The sequence below is a fragment of the Oenanthe melanoleuca genome, chromosome 4 (assembly GCF_029582105.1).
Source record: "Oenanthe melanoleuca isolate GR-GAL-2019-014 chromosome 4, OMel1.0, whole genome shotgun sequence".
Classification (NCBI taxonomy): domain Eukaryota; kingdom Metazoa; phylum Chordata; class Aves; order Passeriformes; family Muscicapidae; genus Oenanthe; species Oenanthe melanoleuca.
In genome coordinates, this window is record NC_079337.1 from 63,530,032 (window position 1) to 63,551,699 (window position 21,668).

The 21,668-nt window shown below is 35.6% G+C and overlaps 1 protein-coding gene across 1 annotated transcript; it reads left to right on the forward strand.

The window, feature by feature from the left end:
* The first annotated feature begins 674 nt into the window (after positions 1–674).
* RNF212 (ring finger protein 212) lies at positions 675–18,730 on the forward strand. Its single transcript, XM_056490858.1, has 12 exons — positions 675–873; positions 2,411–2,472; positions 6,125–6,199; positions 8,923–8,979; positions 11,542–11,600; positions 13,021–13,085; positions 13,175–13,244; positions 14,032–14,077; positions 14,840–14,903; positions 16,458–16,530; positions 17,291–17,475; positions 18,693–18,730. Exons 1-12 carry the CDS (start codon positions 702–704, stop codon positions 18,728–18,730), a joined length of 966 nt encoding a protein of 321 aa, XP_056346833.1. The 5' UTR covers positions 675–701.
* Positions 18,731–21,668: the final 2,938 nt, after the last annotated feature.

Consider the following 21,668-nt stretch of genomic DNA (forward strand, 5'->3'; position numbering starts at 1 on the left):
TACTGGTACTACTATAATTACTATTAATAATAATCATCATCATATCATCATCATCATCACCATCTTTGCTTTTATGAAATGTTTTCAGCCTCCTTCAAGATTATTAATTAACTCCATAAAGCAGAAGCTGACTCACAGATCCTTTGGGAAGCACTTTGGGGGCAGAAGCCTTGATGAAGTTAAAAGCTTCCTCTGCAGTTTGTGGCTCTGTCATACCCAGAGCTACAGCCTGCACTGCAACTATCTGTAAGGGACTCGCTCCCTACAATTTTTTTTTTTTTTTTTGTCTTGTCTAAGAAATTAATCAAATCTCCTTATTTTGCTCTTTTTCCACAACAGAAGATGTTATAGCAAACCTGTGATAGCGAATTAACAAATTTCCTGGATTCTTAAAATGCGATTTTGTTTTGTTTTGTTTTTTTTTGTTTTTTTTCCCATCCGCTGACCCGGGAGGAGTGAGCAGGGCGGGGCTCCCGCTGAAGCCCCTTCGCGGAGCGCTGTGGGCGCAGTTCAGTTCCTCACGTTTGGGGACGGGAGAGGAAATCTCTCACAGCTCCGTGTCGGCACCGCTGCAGTTCGATAGTGAGAAGCAAGAAAACACTAAAATTTTTCGCGGGTGTGTGAGAGGAGCAAGCTGTGCGGGCCCGAGGCCCCGCTGCCCTCAGGGCCGCCTCAGCGCGGGCCGGGGCGGGACGCGCCCCATGGCGCAGCCTGAGGGCGGAGGGCTCTGCCCCAGCGCCAGGCCCTGCTCCGCCATGGCCATGGCCATGGCCGTGTTCTGCAACTCCTGCTTCTCCGAGCCCCAGAGCCCCACACCGCGCTTCTGCCTCACCAGCTGCGGCCACGTTTTCTGTGAGGTTTGCCTGCAGAAAGGTAATTTATGCTGCTGGGGCGCGCCCGGCTGGGCGGGCTGTGCTGGCGTGCACACATCCGCCACGAACATTGGTGTTTCTTACCCACTGTGCAAAAAATGAAAGGCCTGAGTACTTTTTCGAATAACTGATAAGCCTTTCCAATCCTTGCTGCTGATTTGCTTTGAACAGTAAAACCCATCTATGTCCACCTCCAGGTGGATGCGGGTTTGAGAACAAACCTTGGGCACAGGCAACGGAGCCTTTTCAAAACTGGATTTTGGATGCTTATGATCCGTAATTTTGTAAAAAAACCCACAAATAGATGGCCTTCTGTTCTGGCTAATTTGGGAAAATAATGGTTTTTCCGTAGTGAGAGAGCAATTATAATAAAATAGGATTTGTTTAGGGTAGGTTTTGGAAGTAGTCTTAAGTTTTAAGGCTCAGTATTGTTCCTGAAAACTTTCAGCAGCGTGAGGGAAGATTGGAGGTGATGTTTTGAAGCTCTTGTGTTATGTGCAATTCCAGAGTTGTATTCTGGGACTCCTATGATATTCTTGAACAGAGAGGTGGGAAAGACAGACGAATAAAGAAGTTATTTTTGAAAAGGAAAAAAAAATTCAGCGACAAATATCAAGATTTTTCCCTTTCATATCACCCTGAATGCCCTGGTTTTTGTAAGGGCACACAGAAAAAATGATCAATCTATATTTCAGAACTAAAGACTTTTGACGAGATGTTTTCACAGGAGGATATTGAGGATAGAGGATCATAAAATGCAGCCTCTACAGCTCCTAGAACATGAACAACATCTTCCCCTTCTGCTCTTAATGTTGTTTGGCAGAAAAACATTTGAGAGATTATGTATCTTTTTGCTGTGAATTCAATAGTAATGACAATACAAGGTTAAAAATGTATTTAAAGATGTTTATAAACATTGATCCTTAGAATCTTCAGAAAGACAGAAGCTATAAAATTATCAATTATAAATATTGATATAATGTGTATTTATTGTAGACATTTTCTAATATGTTTGCAGATAATCAAAGAGTTTAAAAGTCATAAAGTTTTAAAAAGTAATTTTATTGTTTTCTCACTGGAGATATTCAAAAAGTAAAATTATTAACTCCTTGACATTTGGGTTTCATTTATTTTCTTGGGAGAACCCAACTGTGCCCCAGTCTAAAAAGCTATATATCAGATTGACTCTAAGTCATTAGTGCACTTAAGCATACATTTAATTAAACCAGGCATGTAGTCCTATTTAAATCAAGGGAACTAAAAGTCACCTGCATTCTGTGACACTAATGATATTCATAAAATCATTTACATGAATGCTTATTTACAGGAGTAAGACCTGATGACATTCACACACATTTTTCCTGTGCAACTCTGTGTAATGGTTACAGAATCAGATTCTTTATTAATGTTTATTCATAGTTGTATAACCAGCAGATTTCTTACACAAACTCTAGAGATTTAGGCATCGTATTCTATTTACAATGTGTTCAATATATATTCACTTTGATCTGTATTTTAAATGTGTCTTCACCTTACAGGCAAAAAAGATGAATGTTTGGTCTGTAAAAGTGCTTGTCGTACCTTAGTCCTTTCAAAAGAGGTAAATCAAGCTTTCCTTTTGTTGTGTTAATCTGTGGTTTGCTTAACAGCTAAACTATTTGCATTAAAAATGCTTCCTTTTTTTGTTTGTGCCAACTGTAACATGAATATTTGCTGATAATAGGTTGCTAAACTTAGATACATAGGCACTAGACAGCTCATCTTTTTGTTGTGTATATTCCTTCAAATTAAAGCCTGTGGAAACTTTTTTGGTTTTCAGATACTGCTAGACTGTAAATAATTCTAAACTTTTTAAGAAATACGGTTGGTTACTTTGTAACATCAGTGACTATTTTCAAAATGTGGAAAAATGTTTATTGTTTTTTGCATTTGTACATCACAGAAAATGAACTGTAATGAACTATTTAATGTAAAAGACTGGATTGAAAACCTGCATGATGCCTCAGTGCTCTTTTCAAGTGGATTAGGTTTTTTTTCCCCTGTTTTCTCTTAAGCTTAACTGTTTTCCTTGTGGCTGTGTGATTAAGAAGGGGTTTGAAATATTGTTGGGAATACTTGTTATTCACTGGTGAATTAAGAGTTTTTAATTTTCTTTCTTGATTAATCATTAAGAATATTTAATTTTGCCATTTCTCCCAAGAGCATTCTTCTCTTTAGCTGATTTCATAAATAGTTTGTGAAAATATTAATATTTTTGTAGACTGATGCCTAAGAGACAATGCCTTATAAGGATAAAAGAGATACACTAAAAACATTTAAGAAAATTCAATACAGCTAAACGTAGGAATCTTGCGCATTGAAGAGGACAATGCTACTAAAAAAATTGCAACAACAAAATGCAAGTATAATACAAAAGAATGATGCACACAGGAATCAAATATGAAAAATTATCAAAAAGCCCTTCATAAAAATTCTAAAGGGCATATTTTAATATGCTTTCAATATCAACCTATTGTTGCTGCAGAGAATAATTTAAGTTGTCAGAGACCTCTGGAGGTCATCTTGTCTGACACCTTGCTTAAAACCAGGTTAATTTTCAAGTTACATCAGTCTTAAATTGCACCATTTCAGCAGAACTTGATAATTTGCTTCAAAAACACAGAAGGAATTGACAAATGCAGTGATTGGGATACTAACAAAAATATTACATGTTTCATTAGAACCTGCCACTGCTCTGGAGGGCTGGAAGGAAGCAAATTACCATATTCTTTAAAAAAGACATTAATGATGATTGCTTATCCTTGATTAAGAACAGATAAAATGATTGGAATGATAATTAAAGATGCATATAAAAAAGTCATGGCTCTATAATTCAGGAACCTGAGTGGAAATATACCTGGTAAGCTTTATGAGCTTGATGCTATGGAAGAATTCCCAATGAGGAGGAGGTCCTATAAATGTGTTAGAGCTCCTAATTAAATTGTATGTTGGGGTAATCAACATGTACACGTTAAGCATTCTCATCTTTACAGTAATGCATTCTTGTCACCTCTATGTCTTCCTTCTGTGTCTCATGATCCCCACTTGCTTTCCCCCAGAGGATGGTTAAGTGTTATGGTAAATCAGAATCTGGCTGTTCAGTGTCTCAGAGTACCATGGGAACATCTACTGCTCCTCATGCAGCAGATAAAATACAAACAGTGTTATACAAATCTTTATTTGAAAGAGTTTTTACATCACCATGAAGCTGGTTGGGTCAAATCTGATAGGTACTTTAAACCAAGGTCATTGCTTTGATATAGATTTCAAGAGCTTGGCTCCTATGAGTGCATTTCATTTAAAGAAACTGAATGTATTTTTATGATTGTCTTAGGTTTTCAAGTTGGAATAGTATTGTCTTGTTTGTAGTTTCTTTACTGAAATACCGTAGGTAGGTTAACTGTGTTGTGTGTCTGCATTTCTCCATTTGTCAGCTGGAAATTTTGGAATTCTTTGGCTAATGTCAACCAAATTCAAAATTGCAAAGGAAGTCTCAAATACAATTAATTACCTCCTGTGAGTTCTGTAAAAATTAGTAGCTGGGGAAAGCAAGGAAAAGCAGTTTTCCTAAAGCATGAACAGCTCAGCAGTGAGGAAACAGTGCAGGCCATCACTGATTGCTGCATGGGACATCCCAGCAGCTGATGTCACACTATGGGAAACAGAAGCTACAAATCTATTGCAAATCCAAGTTGTTAATTAAGCTCCTTGCACAATTAGTTTTCATACATAAGAGATTAAATTTCCTTTTATTGTTAGAAAGACATAATTGAAGCACACATTGAACATAGGTTTGGATGTTTAATCTTGGATATTTGCCTTTATGCTAGTGTTAAGATATTTTTAGTATAGACAAAAATACTATTTTTCTGGATGTTTGTTTATTTCAAAGTGGAGCAAAGCCTAACACTTTTTGGTTTCAATGCGTTATCTTTAATTTAATTGACTGCATTTATCCTTCTGCTTTCTTAGTATCGCAGAAAACTTATGCATAATTCACAAGGTGGCCCAGTTCTTACTTCTGTTAATAATTCACCTTTTAATATATTTCTATTTTTTAAAGCTTTCTGAGATTTTCAGTACTTCTAGGAGTAATTTAAATTTTTCCTCCAGCAGTTCAGTTCTTTTTTACTGGATCATGTAAGGTGATTCCTTACATGAAGGCTGCCTTCTTTCTAGGACTGCCTTCTCCTGTTGTCTAAGGATAAGCATTATTTTTGGTCTTTTTATTCAGATTTGGGGTGGTTGTAAGCTTGCCTTCTCTTATGGAATCACAGTACATCAAAGAGAGCCATTCAGTTTACAGGTAGACTTTTTTCCCTAGATTCATTGTTTTTGAAAACTATTTTAACTTTGTACTATAACTGGTACATCTATTTTGGAGTTGTATTTTATTTGTTTTTCTTATGAACAGATAGGAGTGTGTGTATTCTGGATTAAGGTAACACTTAAGTTATCTATACTGCTTTGTAGATTTGGATAGATGAACAAATGTCACTATTATTCTGAAATTCCCTTTATATTTTGAAGCATTTGTTTCCTCACTGCAAGTAACAATTAAATTTTTATTACAATGATGGCTTAGATATAGAGAACTTCCTCAATATTTTTTAAAAGCACAGGTGGCCATTTGTGAGGCTACATCATGATCTCTGATTAAAAGACACAAACCATAAAATACTTCAAAAATTCAACAATTACTTTAGGGTTCTTTCCTTATTCTAGGGCAATATTCTGTTGCCCAGTGGGCACAAAAGACAAAGGGATCCCAGTCAGTACTGGAAGTATTCTGAAAAAGGACTTTGAAACAAAACTCATTGTAGGATGCATCCATGAGGCTGGGTGTGGTGAGAACCAAAAAGCCTGGAAAGGGGCTGCCAGAAACCTGGATGTTGGTGTGAATGCAATGTCTCTTCCAGGGGCCACAGCATCCTCCTTGAATGTCCTCTGGACACTGGTGCTATCTTAATCACATTAAGTATATAAGTGGATAATATATTTAAACAAAAGCCCAGTGCTTTCCACATGGTTGATAAGGCCATTAAAGAAAATTAGGCTTATTTTCAATTTCTGCATTATCCTTCTCTGATCTCTAAATTTTTTTTTTTTATTTATATACTTCAGTCAATTTAAGAAACATTTTACAAAAGATTTTATTTAATATGACTTGCTAATAAAAATGCTGACCTCGGTGTGTTTTTATTTTTTCATAGACACGCCCTGATATTCAATCACTGTTCATGAAAATAGATGTGTTAAGCAAGAAATGTTCAAAAGAAGAATCACAGGTGAACCTACCTTGGAACTTTTTAACTCCATAAAATAATCAGCAACTCCTAATGATTTTTATGCAAGTGAGTGAATGAGTGAATGCTTGAAAATGAATGTGTGCCCATTACTGTCTTTACTTCCTTAATTCCACAGTTTCTAAGTTCTTAAGGAGACATAAATTATTCATTATGGTCACTGCTTATGTTTTCAAACTCCCTCCAAGGACCACTAGTCTGGTTATTTTAATGGTATAAAATCACTTTCAATACCATGCAATGAAAAATTAGATCTGCCAGAAGTTTAAGTGTGCCCAGATAGTGTGCCTTAATTACAGCAATAAAAAGTTACACAGTGAAAACCTGAGCTGGCTACAGTCCTGAGCTGACTGTGCTCTCTCTCTCTCTCTCCCTTTTAATTTTTTTTTTCTTTTTTTAATCAAAGCACACCTCTTTTATTTTTATTTCCCAGATAGATTGCTGTAAATGATTCCAAGGTCATTTTCCTCCTGCTTTCTCTGAATTCCAGATAGGATTCATTTCTTCAGGCTTATTTTCCAGTCAAGAACTTCAGTAGCTGTCTGAGTTAAATGAGTGTATACAGACTCCCATTTCCTCCTCATTCTCTGCCTCTCCTCAGCTTGGCTTTGGGACTTTGTGTCCTTGTCCCTCTTCCAGTGCATTTCAGCAGCAGTTTCAACTACTCCAGTAGTGCATTGTTCCTGGGCCCAGCTGCAGCCTTCGTTGTCTATTCTCATCTCCTTGGGCTGGGACTTGCTGATCTTTGGGTGAGCTTCCTGGTCCAGCAGAACAATAACCCAGGGAGTATCACCTGTTTTCTTCAGCAGTGGTCATGGATTCACATTTGCTCAACCCCAAGCTTCACAGACTTTTCCATAACTGAGCTTGGCCCCTTTCCTGAGCAGTTCTTCTCCTCAGATGCAGAAGTGGCACAAGGTAAATGTGAAGCCTTCCTGTGTCCCTCCATGCCCACTTTTTAAGAGCAGGATCAGCAGTTACTCTGTAAACTGAGCAAGTGCAGAGAACCACACCTCCAATCAATGGGAATACAAACTTCCATAATGTGCCAAAGGAAGAAAAAAACAAAGCTCAGTCTCTCAAGACTGAGGTAGGTTTTCTGTAGCCTCAGATAACCTGTTGGGAGCATATTGAAGTGTAGTGAAGGCATTGTGGTATGTTCAGAACTTGGCCCTGCATCAAAAGACGTAAGAGCATTTTATGTAATCTCTTATCTAGTGTCTTGTCATATGGGTGGGTGCTTAGGGAAGCATGAGAGCAGAGCTGGATGCAGTTACACATCTTCAGAAGAGCCTCCCAGCTTTCAACAACTTTTGGCACAGGAATTTCTCAAGGTAGGGGTGGTCCTCTGCATTCAGAAACTTGTGGTGTGTATTTTTCCCCACTAAATTGTTAGGTTGTTTCCTGAATTTTAGCATCTATCTCATATTAGGGAAGGGAGATTCACAGGTTGTTCACTGCATGATGATTATTTCATTTTCATGTTTTAACCTGTTGGTTTAATTTCTTACTCTTGAATCTGATTCTGAAAGAAAAAGTATCCATTGTCACACACTACATCTGTGCTAATCATTAGTTCTAGACTGCTGATGCATCCCTTCTTCAACTGTCTTTTTTTTTTAGCTGTGAAGATTCCTATTCTGTATGTTCATTCTTTTACTGAAGTTCTTGGATACATCTGATTAATCTGAACTGTTTTCAGACTTGTTCTGTCCTTTCTGAGATATTAAGCATATTCAGGATATAGCAGCATGCATTTTTTAAAGGGCAATGATGATGTCTCTTGCTCCATTTTAAACCATTAGTAAGATCTGATTTACTTTTTGACTGGTACTGAGCACTAAACTGACAAATTCAGGTTTCTCCTAGACCCAAGAACTCATTTCTGAGTGAGTGAAGGCAGCTCAGAGCCATTGCTTTCTAAGTGGATATTTCTTCCATCAGTTGTTCCAAAGAGAGACCTGATCCTGTGATGAGTATTCAATGGGAACCTCTGAGATTTTTCCAGAGGGAATAAAAAGTAACTGTTTAAGTTGGATGCTCCTTCAGGGGTTTATATTCTCAGAGTGTTTATTCTTGGTTATCTCTATACCTACAGATTTTCTGGCAGTTTTCTTACATGTGAGAAGAAAGATTTATTAGAAGTTACTGCCTGTGTAATTTGTTCTTGTCTTCCCTGCCTTGTCATTTTTACTTTTAACTTGTCATGGTTTATGGTCGTCATTTGGACACAAGAAGTGCTTACACATCACCAGACAGTGTGTCTAACAATTACTTTTTAATTAACAGGGTATTTTTACAAGGCATGTTATAATTGCCAGTAAGATAGATTGCTTTTTATGTTGCCATTAATTTTATGTGTTTGCTTAGCACTGATGACTAAGAAACACTGCAGCTAAACTGGCTTTCTAATGTCTTTACCTTTTTATTGAACATAGAGTTAAAATACAACTTCAGTGAAATAAATCTACTAGCTCTACTGTAGGTCATATTGGATTAAATTAACTTTATAAGACTTGTCTATCAGTGATAATAATTTAGAGTAGTTTGGGATTTTTTTTAGGATGATTTAAAGAAGATATGTTAACTGTCTATTAAAAGACAGAAAACTTTGCATACTGTGAAGTAGTTCTTTTCTATCACTTCTTTGCTAAGGTGCATAAATGTAATTATGTGAAGCTTGATAAAACTCTATTTTTTTTTAGGTTTCACAATTTCAAGGAAAATATCGTAAGCGTTTAGTAACATACCACAAACAAAAGGTAACTCTAGTTGAGATTTTCTAGGGTTTTGTTTATGTTTGCTTTATTACTTTGGTTTACTTTTAGAAACTATATTAATCTTTTATTGGAGTACTTAGAATAATTTATCAGGATTGACTCATTGCTGTCATTATAAAGAACAGTTTTTAATTTTTTAAAGTCTGTGAGGACTCTATCAATTCTGGTGACTATTTATAATAAAATATTCTAGTTGTGAGGTGGTTAAGATTAAAGGCAGAATCAAAGGACCAGGAGGAAAGAAACCAGTTCACTGTATGGAGGGGAAAGTGGAAGAGGTGGGAAGAGATAGGTGCTAGAAGTTAAGCCCAGAAGAAAAGAAGACTGTAGTTGACAACATAAATGAGAAGCTGGAGCAATGGGGAACAAGAGTAAGGGCTAATACCCTGAATTTGGGGCTCAGTGTGAAGGACAGAATTAATTATTCTGTGGAGAGCAAGTACTGCATTTGTGATTGTGCTTCTTCCTTTATAGGTTGGAAGGCACATTTCTTTTTCATTTTTCAGCTACTTCTAAGTATTTGGGAAAATATTTGGATGTTTCTTTTATTTCTAAGGACATGGGATGTTGCTTAAAGCTACTTGGCAGTATTGGTGACTTGACCTGTGAGTGGGTGCCCCATGTGTGAAATGACAGAGGAAAGCTCAAATTGTCTAGTTGGCAATTTCATGTGTGAGGAGAGTTTCTGGTATGATTGTCATGGATAGAAAGCTTAGAAAATTAGGTGTTCTGTGGGCCATTCTTCCCTTTTCTTCATGAATCATGAATTTTGGGATCACTCATAGTGTAGTGTGGTGTGTGTAGTTCTTGTAGGGTCCTGTCCTTCTGCTTTTAAAGCCAGCCAGGAAAGAATCCTGATTTCATCTCCCTTCTAATTTACTGTACCAACTCCAAATGTTAAAACTGAAACCTGTAGACATAGTAAAAAAAAAAATAAAAAAATTAATAGAATTCAGCATCAATAGAGGTGTTGTCTCCAAAGAATCTGTAGAGAATTTTGGTACTTTGTAATGGAATTTTTAAAGTTGTTTGCTGTTCAGACATTCACTCAGCAGTGTTTATAAAGTACTCAGGGATGGTACTTGACCTGAGGAGTGTTCAGGTGACTTGACCTAAGGAAGGCATTCAGTTGAAAAAGTAGTTGGTTGCTGCTTCAATAGCACACTGTTTTGGGTGGGTTTGTTGTTGTTTTGCCCATTCTGTGTATGGTTAGTATGTTAAAACTGCTTGCATTGCATCAGGGTCGGGAGAGGCTGGTTGTATTAAGCACCATCCTGGTTTCTCGTGCTTGGCTGTCTTGAGTCAGGTCCCCTTCCTTATTCTTAATTTGTCATCCTTGTCACTGTCAACCAACAAGGCCTCATGGTCTTTACTAAACTGCTTTGTTGCTGTTTTTGTGAGTTGTGCAGGTATTGCAGGTGATGGTGGGCACTTGCTGTGCAGGTCTCAATGCCCTGTCGTGCTAGGATCCCAAAATATTGAAAATCAAATAGTTACCTACTTTAAGGTACTTTGGTCTTAAATTTACCCAGTCCTAGATTACCAGAGTGACAGGGTTAATTACATTTTTCCTGACTGGTCCCTTTCTTAATCAAACCTAGCTCTCATTAGAAAGAAAGAAACAGGACACCAAAAATCAGATCTTACATAAATTACATTTTTTGTTTAGTCTGTTTTGCTTCTACCAAAAGAACATGGTATCTCCCACAAACAATATGATTTTATAAATCAGATAATTTTAATCAAGAACTCGAAATAATAGTTTGAGAAGCATGAAAAATTAAAAAGCAAATTAATAATTTGCCTTCAAATCAAAATATGAACAGTGTGAAGGATTAAGGTCCCATAATGGAAATTAAGGATAAAATCTAGATATAGTATTGAGGCTATTGAATAAATTTTTACATCCTTCATAAAATATTCACATAATGCAAGACTGTAAAAAATACACAGACTACAGAGCTGACATAGTGTTCTTGACCTTAATATTCTTCAATTTTGCCAGCTCATAACATTTGTGGTTGTATCTCTAACAGAGTAGAAAAAACTTTTCACTTAGGCTTACTACAAATAGATCCTGAAGTGAACAAAATACATTTTGAATCTGAAATGAGAAATATGGGAACATGTTATTTTGTACATTTATTGGTGGCTTTTTCAGATAACTCCATATTAATCATAACAAAGCTTTTATATCATATATGGAAAATAGGAAGTAAAAGAAAAGAAAACTATTTTTAAGCACTTTTTCTAGTATTCATTTATCCAGTATTACACACAGTTTTATCCAGTATTAAGCACACTTAAGAAAAGGTAATCAAACTAAGTCTTTAACTGCCAAAAAGAAGCATATCTCTTCCAGGCTGACTGTTTAATGATCCATAACACAGCCATAACAGCTCCAATAAATCTGGAATAGCAATGATGTCTTAAGATTAAACCAAATAGAAAGCAGCCTTTCAACACTTTAGAATACTAGCTGGATGAAAATGAAGCTGTATATCACACAAATAGGCTTTGTTTAAATCTATGATTATCTCACAGATAGCGAAGCTGGAAGAGTCTCTTAAGAAAGTAACACAACAAGTGCAACAGCTTCAATGGTAAGAGGTTTAGTGCAGCAAAAGTAAATGTAATTAGACAACAGTAAGTTTAATTGATCAAACAATGAAAAGTTTTGTTTGCCTTTCTCTATTTCTTTTGCAGAAATAAATGTATAGTGATTTCTGACATCAAATCTATTTTTTCACAATAATCAGTCCTGTCAGGAAGTAATCCTTTTATTTTATAATTCAACTCAGTAGTTAACTCTAAAAATGATTTTTTAATAAAGTCTATCACATAGATACTCAGTTTAAAATTTTTATTTGCAGTTACATAACCATGTTTGTGTGGTTTGCAATGGACTTTATAGCAGCAGCCTGGAAAGTACTATGAAACCTTTCCTGGTATCTTAGCCCATTTACAAATTTACCAGAGTTTTGTAATATGGTTTTTATCTTTTCTATTTCTAGTAAAAATGAAATTCTTGTCTCATCTTGAATCAGTCTTTTTTTCTCAAATGTTTCAAAGTGGTAACCAAATGGTTGCTCATCCTTATCTGCCTGCTCAGTGACTTCATCTTTTCATTTTATTTCCAACATAAAGCCAACAGTGTTACTGAAATCTCATTAAAGAGCCAGTTCATGCAACCAGCATTTTAATTACATAGATTTTGGATCTTTATTCCTTTTCTGTGTTTTTTTGTGGTTTTTTGTGGTTTTTTTTTTTTTTTTTTTTTTTTTTAGTACAGACTTTCCCTTGACTCTTAAATGCACACGAGACTCTATTTTGCTCTCTCAGGCTGCTTGGTGTAATGTAACAGAAAAAAAGAAACCCATAAGGGAAACTTTGTATGTGGTGGATTACTGCAGTTTATGTATTTTTACTCACTGCCTCTGTTTTCTTGTGTGCATCTCAAATAACTACAATCTTGGTTATATCAACTACAGAGTTCTTATTGAATTTTAGATTTTTTTTTTTTGAGTTCTATGAAGGGAGAAGTGTCCTAGGCCTCTTCTTGCTTGCCTAATAACCATATTACTCCTATTTATGATTCTTATCAAAGGTACAAGTTTTACAAAGTTATTGTTGAATAGCATGAAAATGCCAACATTTCATTTGATAACTAGATTTCTTAAAGTTTGGTAAATGTATACTTTCGGGAAATGAAATGAATTTTGCAGTTAGCTGTAGTTAATAGTTGTATTTTAACATCTTTTGTTCTCTAAAGTAATTTGCCATAAGGTTGTACTAAATTTGATGTTGTTTGGTATATAATGAGCACTGCAAATATTATATAAAGAGCAAGTTCATAGCTTTACCAAATAAATTCTTATTTTTCTTCGTGGCAAATAGTGTCATGTTAAAACCTACTCCTGCTGAATAAAAAACTTGGATTTTATGATTTATTGACCAATTAGACATGTGAACTAACTAAACCAGCTTTCAATTTATATCTGTTGTTTTTTCTTTCCCCTTTAGTATGAAACCTCCTGAAAAAACTACACCGCTGCCATTTTCCAGTGCAAGCAGAGATCCATTTTCCAGTAAGAAGTGTTGATTTAAAATATGTACTATGGAATACTTGTCACTGGACATAGGTGTGTTCTAATACTAAATTTCTTAATGACTTCAGTTACTTCAAGAAAACAAGATGTTTATTCTTCATATTCTCTTCATTCGAGTCGTCCTTCCACTTCTGAAACGTGGGTACAAATTTGTTAATTTTCAATAAAAATCTTAACTTCTGTTTTATATGGAAAGTAACTTTTTTGTGGTGAGTTTAAAATATTTTCTGATTTTGTGTTTTGTTTTTGCAAACTGCTCAAGTATGAAAGAGGTTAGGAAAGTCTTATCTATTGAAGTGAACATTACAGTTGTATGGATGCTGGTTACTGGAAAGAAATCTAAGGCATGAAGCACCTTATTCTAAAGAAGTTTTGGATGAATAGCTAGTTAGCTAGATTAGTGAGATACTGTCCATCTACCACAGAGAAAACTAAATTTATTGTACAGACACCTATATGTACACTGTAGTTGTCTCAGGTTAGATGGGATGAGCCAGTCTAATAAGGCTTATTTCATGTTTAGTAAAATGAGTATACAGCTTGCTCGAGCTAAAATATTTCTATGCCTTTAATTTTGACTTTCTTTTCTACAAAAAAACAGATTCAGAGTGCCCCTGTTGCAGACACAAATGACAAATACATAAATATGCATATTTACTCAGACAAATAGTAGAATAACAATGCTAATCATAAAATAACTTTTTCTGTAAATGTTTAAACCAAAGCTCAGAATCAATGAATAGATTTTTCTTACTGCTAGAGAGTTTTGGAATAAGTCCTAAGTACTTATGTGTCTTATGCATTATGTATTATGCTTTTCCATTACTAGTCAAATTTAACATTAGACTCTAAGATAATTTTAGTCTTTATAATGAAAATGTTGTTTTTATTACAATGTCATACTTACTTTGACCTTTCTTGCAAGGGTTGAGGCAATGGAGGTTGATCCTGTACCTTCACCAATGAGGAGAGTAAGTGGGGTTTTTTTTAATATATGTTTATGTGTAGTTACACACATATATCCTTTTGATTTCTCCTACTCTGTTAATGCTGCAAAAAATGGGCTTCTCTCCCCATCCCATTCAAAACCATTCTGATGTGCATGATGATTTCAGATATGCTTGATGCAAGTTAGAAGTCAGATGCTCCCCAAAAGAAACCAAAAGGAAATAAATCACAACATTGATTTCTGGAATTATATTCTACACATGCCATATAAAGGCTTTTAAACTTGTGATGCCGAAATAAATGGCAAATTCTTAAAATCTCAGTGCTACAAATATATCTGATCTGAAAGCACCATTTAGGCTGTGATACCTGAGTAGGGAATTGCAGGTTTTGAGTGATATTGCTAACATGAGAATGAAGGCAGGAGCTTTTCGTGGTGTTGGTATCCTAGTTAGGAGAGGCAACATCCAGGAGCAGCTGCTAGCTTGCAAATGGAGTCTCAGCACAGAAAATAGTGAGAGTGTCTCTAACACTTCTTACCTGAATGTGATAGGTTATAATAAAGCTAAAATACATGTATTTCCCACCTAACCATAGATCTTTAAAAATAGTAACTTAATTCTCAGGTTTTGCATTTTAGTGCTATGAACAAAACTGTCAGCAGAGAGTTCTGCAGGAAATCTGCAGGTTCTATAAACCTATAAAAATATAACACCTGTTGCTTAAAATGTCTTAATAATTAATATACTTACTACACTGTGGTTAATGACTTGCCATTCATTTAGCTAATGACACCAACCGGTCCAACAAGATTATCAGTAATAACTCCACCACAGGATGGACGTATGGGTGAGTAAAAGTAAACTTTGTAACTGAGTAACATTTCTGTTGCATTAAGAGGATGAATAAATTAAAATCCATACATTAGCAATTTAATAAAATATTTGCATTGTGTTGAGGTGTGAGGAATTTATCATGTGGACTTCAATCCAGCAGCTGGGAAAGGGTTAAAATGAAGTATGAAATGTTTTCCTAGTACTTACCTCTTCTGTTCAGTAAATGATTACTTGTAACCAAGCTGATTTTTGCTGAAATAACAGTTGCAAAGGAAATACTGTAACTGTATGTGTGATTGAACTGAACAGGGATACTTGCAATATACATTGTTGACTCTCTGTTAATTTCATGATTTTTTGTGGCTATTTGTGATTAACAGAGAGTAACATTGTCCACAATGTCATGTTAAATATCACATGAAGAAAAGAGGAGAAAATAAATGAAAGTTTAAAAAAATATTACCTAATAAGAGAAGTGAGGTAGTTGAGATGAAGAATTTCTTCAAAAAGGTGATTTTTTTTTTTTCACCTTATCGCTGTTATAGGGTATAAGACATTTTACCTTCCACTACTTTCTTTCATTCCTTCATACCCTGTGCTTGGGTAACACTCAGATGTATATGAGACATGAGTAACAGCCTACTGGAATTGGTGCAGTCTCTTGAGAGCTGTTTATTTGTGAGGAGTTTCCCAGAATTCCTAATGCTCTGAAGGCCTACTGTTCGTGTGTCTCTCCCATTCTTGGCTTTCCATTCAGAATGTTTCTGCAGCAGCCCATGTTCAGGCGGGATTTCACCTGGCTTCAGCAGTTCATAGAATCCATCTGCAGCCACATAAAGAACTTTTAGCACTCTTGTGTTTTTACGTGGTGTAAGTGTCCTGAAACAAAGACAAATGCAATTGCAATTCATTGAAGGAGGAAAAATTGCTATTTCTGTGTTATGTCTGATTCATATGCTCAGATTCTTCCTGAATACATGGTTGCCTATAAATCTAGGCACAACAAGATAAAGAGAGCTGAGGTTAACTGTCTTTTTTATTGTGTCTAAATATAAATAGATATTTATTAGACAGTAAAATTTTATGTAGAACAGTTATGTGTTCAGCAGATTTCAGAATCTTCACATAAAGTTTTGCAGTGGACAGTGCTGAAGTAATTAAAGTTTATGTGCAAAAGTAAGTGGAAACAATGATTTAATGGTGCAATAAGGAAAGTTTACTTCTCAGGGTTAGATGGGACAAAAAAAGATCAGCTGAAGAAAAGAAGCACTTCAGCACAGCTGTCTTGATAGTCTAATAATAGTCTAATAAATGAAAGAAGGCGAATGAAACCAACACATTTAACTGGAACAAGATTTGCAGGGATGGTGCAATATGATGTTTTTGTGACATCTGAGCTCTCTCATTGACTATTGTAATTGTGCACCATTTTTAGTTCTTGAATGAAGCCATCATGAATTTGTCCCAAATCATGCAATAAAAGTACTAATCTTTGTTTCCAAAGTTAACCCTTAAGTAAAATGAGTCATTCACGTTGGTCCTGTTTTCAAAAATGCGATTCCCACAGGCAGCGTATCCTACAGACATTCTCAGACAGCTGTAATAATGCCACGTCGGAAGACTGAAGCAGAATCTGCAAGGTAATACTTCAAAACTTTTTCAAGAGGTTACCATCTCCTGTAAGTGACTAAATTTCCCCTCTGGTGTCTATTAATCTGTAAGTTCAAAGGTTGTATTCTAGATCTGAGGAAGTGTTATTGTGCAGCCTGGCTATCATCTATGTGAATGTTTGGTTTTGGGGGAAAGTTTATTTTGAAATCATGTTTTTCAAAAATGTGTGTATATAATCTGTGCTTCTGTAGCTGTTGACTTCTACAGTCATGGTGCTCCTATAAAAAGGGGTAGTAATTTTATAATGAGGAAGTTTAACATTGTCTCTGCTGTATCATTCTTATAAAAATCAGACGAAAGCACAGTATCTGCACAAGGGCTGTTCTCTGAATGATCTGAACTTTTCATGCAGCCTGCAACAGGTGTTTCTGGATTTTTCATTGAAACATTAAAAATGTCATAAACTGTGAGAATTATTAACATCAATGAATAACTTTAAATCATTCCAGAAAAATTTAACTCTTGTTCTTTATAATCATTAAGCCAAATATATCTTACTAGAAGAAATTTAAAATATGTTATAAAGTACTTTTTTCTTCTACTTCTGACTCCATAATTGTTTTGTCAGTCTGCTTCTTGAAATATGTAAAAATCTTAAACAAGTAAACGTATTTAATTTATAACATTTTCCTTTAAAATATTCGACAACTAATTGAAGTAATTTTGAAATCTTTTGTATTGTTACAGAAGTAGCCTCAAATCACATGCATGAATTAATTCCATTAACAGATCCACCCCTGTGAGCTTACCACGTAGTGCATGTCCATCACCAGCCGGATCCCAAAGCAGTCGAAGGGGATCATGGGCCAGTTCTGATTTCAGAACCCCTCAGCTGTACTCATTTACATCACCTTCCCCACAGCGGTCTCTATCAAGGCAGCCAATCACCATCCCTGGATTTCTGCAAAGACAAGGCAAGCATATTTATAAAATAATGTTTACCACTTCCTGAAAAGTTTTCAGCATAGCAGCTTAAATAAATTAACCAAAGTAAAAATTATTTTTCAGAATTGGAAATAGGCTCTCAGCAAAATAGGGAAGATTTGGGTGTTTATTTTGCCTTGGAATGTGTGGGATGGTATCTGCTGTGAAAATGTGTTCTTGCTTCACTTCAGAATTAGATTTTAGCAGAGATTTAAATCTGATCATGTCCAAATTTTCTGTCTCAACTGCACATTTCTTAAAGATCCGCCTATAAGACATCCATGTAAATGTCCACAGATCATAGTTAAAAGGGAGCTAGTCCAGGATGTTACTCGTTGAGTACAACATCAAACTAGCAAAAGCAGCTGCATAAACATCAGCCCAAGGGGAGTGGATGTGGGTAGGAATTGCTGTGGAGCAGATTAATTAATAAAATCACAGAATCGGAGTCACAGAATCATAGAACAGCTCTGGTCAGAAGGCACCTTGAATGGTCCAGCCCTCTTTGGGAAAGAGAACCTGGATGAGATAATGTAGCACTCTTACCAGTCACATCTTGCAAACCTAATTCTCCTTATTGCCCAGTTTGCACCATAAGTGAAATATCTTTTTTAACTTATATTAAAAAGTAATGCACCTCTAAAGCACTCTTAGACCATACCAATAAATGTGTTCTTCCTGCACCTCCCAAGTAGCTTTGAGCTCATGAAACTGAAATAAAAATATTTTAAGAAATGAAGGCCTGTACTTGTAAAATCTTACATCACAATTATTTTAATTGTGAAGTTTCTGGATAGTGATAGGATATGTGAAATAATGCATGAACTGGTTGGATCTCTGAATAATGTAGGAGAAATTAATGTTATTTAAAAGTAGCTTTATTGAACTTTAGTAATAGATGTCATTTGGCTATATGATTGCAATTAATTTGAGTTCATATACAGAATAACGCTTTGGAGATTCACTTGTGTAGCTAAAATTGGAATATAGGAAAAATGCTTTTATGGAAATACAGAGGAGCACATTTATATTCATGAAAATGGCAATATAAAAGTTTTCATCGATTGTATAGGGTGTATTTTTAATTTTTGATAGTTTTGCTTTTCCTTATATATAATTCCCCAAATAATTTACATTAATAAAGCTTCATTCAGTTTTAACAAGTTTTTTTTTTTGATTGCTGTTTTTACCTGTATTTTTATTCTAGGATCAACTAATTTAGGAGGACATTCAGCAGAGAGATGAGCAAACATCTGTGAATTGTTTTGGTCAAGAAGCATCTGGAGAAGCAGTGCATAGTCTCTGGGTATCAAAGTATTTGTAACTTCCATAATATGTCAAATTGTCATAAACCAGCAAATTGTTCAGCATGAATACTGTATTTAAAACATCAGTGATCTTTTTGATCAATATCTACTGAAGTTTTAGATGGGAGTACAAAATTTTCTTGTTTTTCAAAATTCTGGCTTCAAATATATTGCATTAATAGAAGTCCTTTATTACCTAAGTGTTAAGGCAAGACATGATTATATGTTGAATGAGCACTTTTTTCTATGAGTGCACTGAGCTGCAGGATAAATAATTGTGCCTGTACAGTATTATAGATAGAATGCAGTCCTAAAAAAAGAAATTTATTTATGGATTTTTGGTTACAGAATTCCAAAGTTTGGTTCTTACTCAATGCATCTCCTTTTGTTTGCACTTTGAGGGGCATTACATTCTAGCAGGCTCCACTGAGCTCAGAACACAGTATTTGTTCCACACTTGTGAAAGTTCAGCATTTGATTTAAGTAGCAAGGATTTCTTCACTAAATGGAATGAAATGGGGGAACTGGGATGAAGAGACAAAACACAGCAAAGACTACTTTTACTTTTGCACAGGAATAGCAACTGGAGACTCTGAATGAAGAGTGCCAGAATGCACCCTTTTCCTTCTGAGAACAGCTGTGAAATTCATATTCCCACCATCACTGTGTATGTGCCAAAATTTTGGTATGACTGAGTCATCAAATGCCTTTGTTTTGTTTTGACCCTCCTTTTATCTGGATTATTTTAAGTATAGTAAAACTAAAAGCTGATGTGGGGTTTTTTTGAGATTAAGTTCCCTGAATATATGACAAATTTCTTTTGAGTTGAAATGTTTTACTTTTCACATCGCAAGGATGGGAGAGAGAAAAACTTAATGAAAGATTCAGGAGCTGAGAAGAGAACTGGAAGTGGTCATTGACCAAATACCATCGTGGGCAAACCAGACTCAACTTGAGTATATCAATTGAATTTATTACTAAGAAAATCACAGCAGGATAATGAGAAGTAAAATAAATCTTAAAAAAACTTCCTGCCACCCCTTCCTCCTTCTCAGCTCTACCTCCTCCCCCAGAAGTGCATGGAGACAGAGAAAGGGAGTTACAGTCAGTTCACGTTTCTTCCACTGCTCAGGGGGAAGAGTCATTGCCCTGCTTCAGCATGCAAATTTTCAACTTGCCTCATTTCAATGTATAGCTGCCTTTACTTTTTTTTTTTTTTTTACCATGGGAAAGTTGGTGGGTTTTCTTCTTCTCTGTATTCTTCGGAGTTTAGCAGGGATCTCAAAGTCAACTTCCTTCCAATCAAACTTCCAGTTAAAATATTTAATTTTGCAGTGCCACAGACATGTTAAAATAAAGGTGTGTAGTGTATCTCTTAAAAAATGTCAACTCTCATTTAGTTCCAGATGAGTTTGAATAGCTTGAAAAGTGAAGCTGGTAAAACATGATTGCCTGCTTTGGCATTATTTGTGCCACAGTGGTTTTCTGTTTACATGGATCCCAAGAAGGGATTCCTTCTAATCTCTGTTTCATCACACTGCAGAGTCATCATCCAAGTCTGTGAAGTCATAGTGTAGCTTTTATAATTGCTGAAAGTTGCATTCTGCAGTCAGGTGGAATACTTTGGTGTTTTTGGTTTTGTTTCTCTTTCATCCCACTCCACAAGCCCCCATCAATTGCAGAATTGAGCTTCATGAAGCTGAAAATTTGTGTCTATAATAGAATTAGTGTAGAGTCACACATGCTAGATCTACAATAGTCACAATAACAAAGAATCACCTGTCATTCAGAGATGTGAATAAATATTCACAGAGAATGGAATGATTTCTGTTTCCTGCTCACCACAATGGTTCCCACTTATATTCAGTAACAATCTTCATGTTTCAGGTAATCATCATTTACCTTTTCTGTAGTGAAAGCTGGACACAGGCAGACTGTTTTGTAGCTGTAGATTAAGGGGAGAACAAGCAACATCACATCAATAAAGAAAAGAAGTGTAGTATGAAAATGGATATTTATATTGTTTTATTGCTGCTTTGAACTACTTAGTGGTGTCTGGTAGTACCTTCTACTTAACATGTATTACCTAATCTATTTGAGCCCACAGTCTAATCCTGAAGAAAAAAAAAACATGCAGCAACCCCATCTTCAGAAATATTCCAGCTTTGAAATGCACTTTGAAGAGAAACAATGTAATTTGAGAAAGAAGGGAAAGGCACTGGAGCTATCCATGTTGAGGAGAAGCCCTTTTGATATACTTTAGAAGCCCTTTAAATATACTGTGATTTTTAAAAAAACTTTCATCTAATTTACTCTTATATCAGTTAATGTAATAGGTAGGAAAAAAATAATTAAAAATGTAGAAACAATTTGAGGAGTAGTTTGCCAAGTTCAATGTTTCTATCATTTATTAAAAAAGGTTGAAAAAACTATATTCGGTATTTCATTCTTTAAGAAGAGGAGAAGGGGAAAGAAAAGCAAGAATTTTTCTGTCTTTCTATAGGCAAGGAAGTTCCTATATCACTCTCAGGCATCTGTCTGCACGGAATTTTTCTTGCTTTTGTGAGCAATTCATCCTTCACAGGCAAGGAAATTTGCAGTTCACTGAGGATACAGCAGAGGGTGCTGAGCTACCTCTAAACAAATTCACTCCTCACTGCTCTTTGGCTAAGGGGGCTGAAATCGGGCCCGAGGCCTTTTCGGTAGAACTTCCATGGAAAAGCTACAGGCGGTGAGAGGAAGAGCAAGGATGTGATGTAGAGTCTGAATGTGAAACATCAGAAAAGCACCCAAAGGTGAACAGCAAGTATGAGGGACTGCAGAAGGTCACTGGAAGTTAAAACTAATTCAGATACAGGAGTCCTCAGGGATGGGGA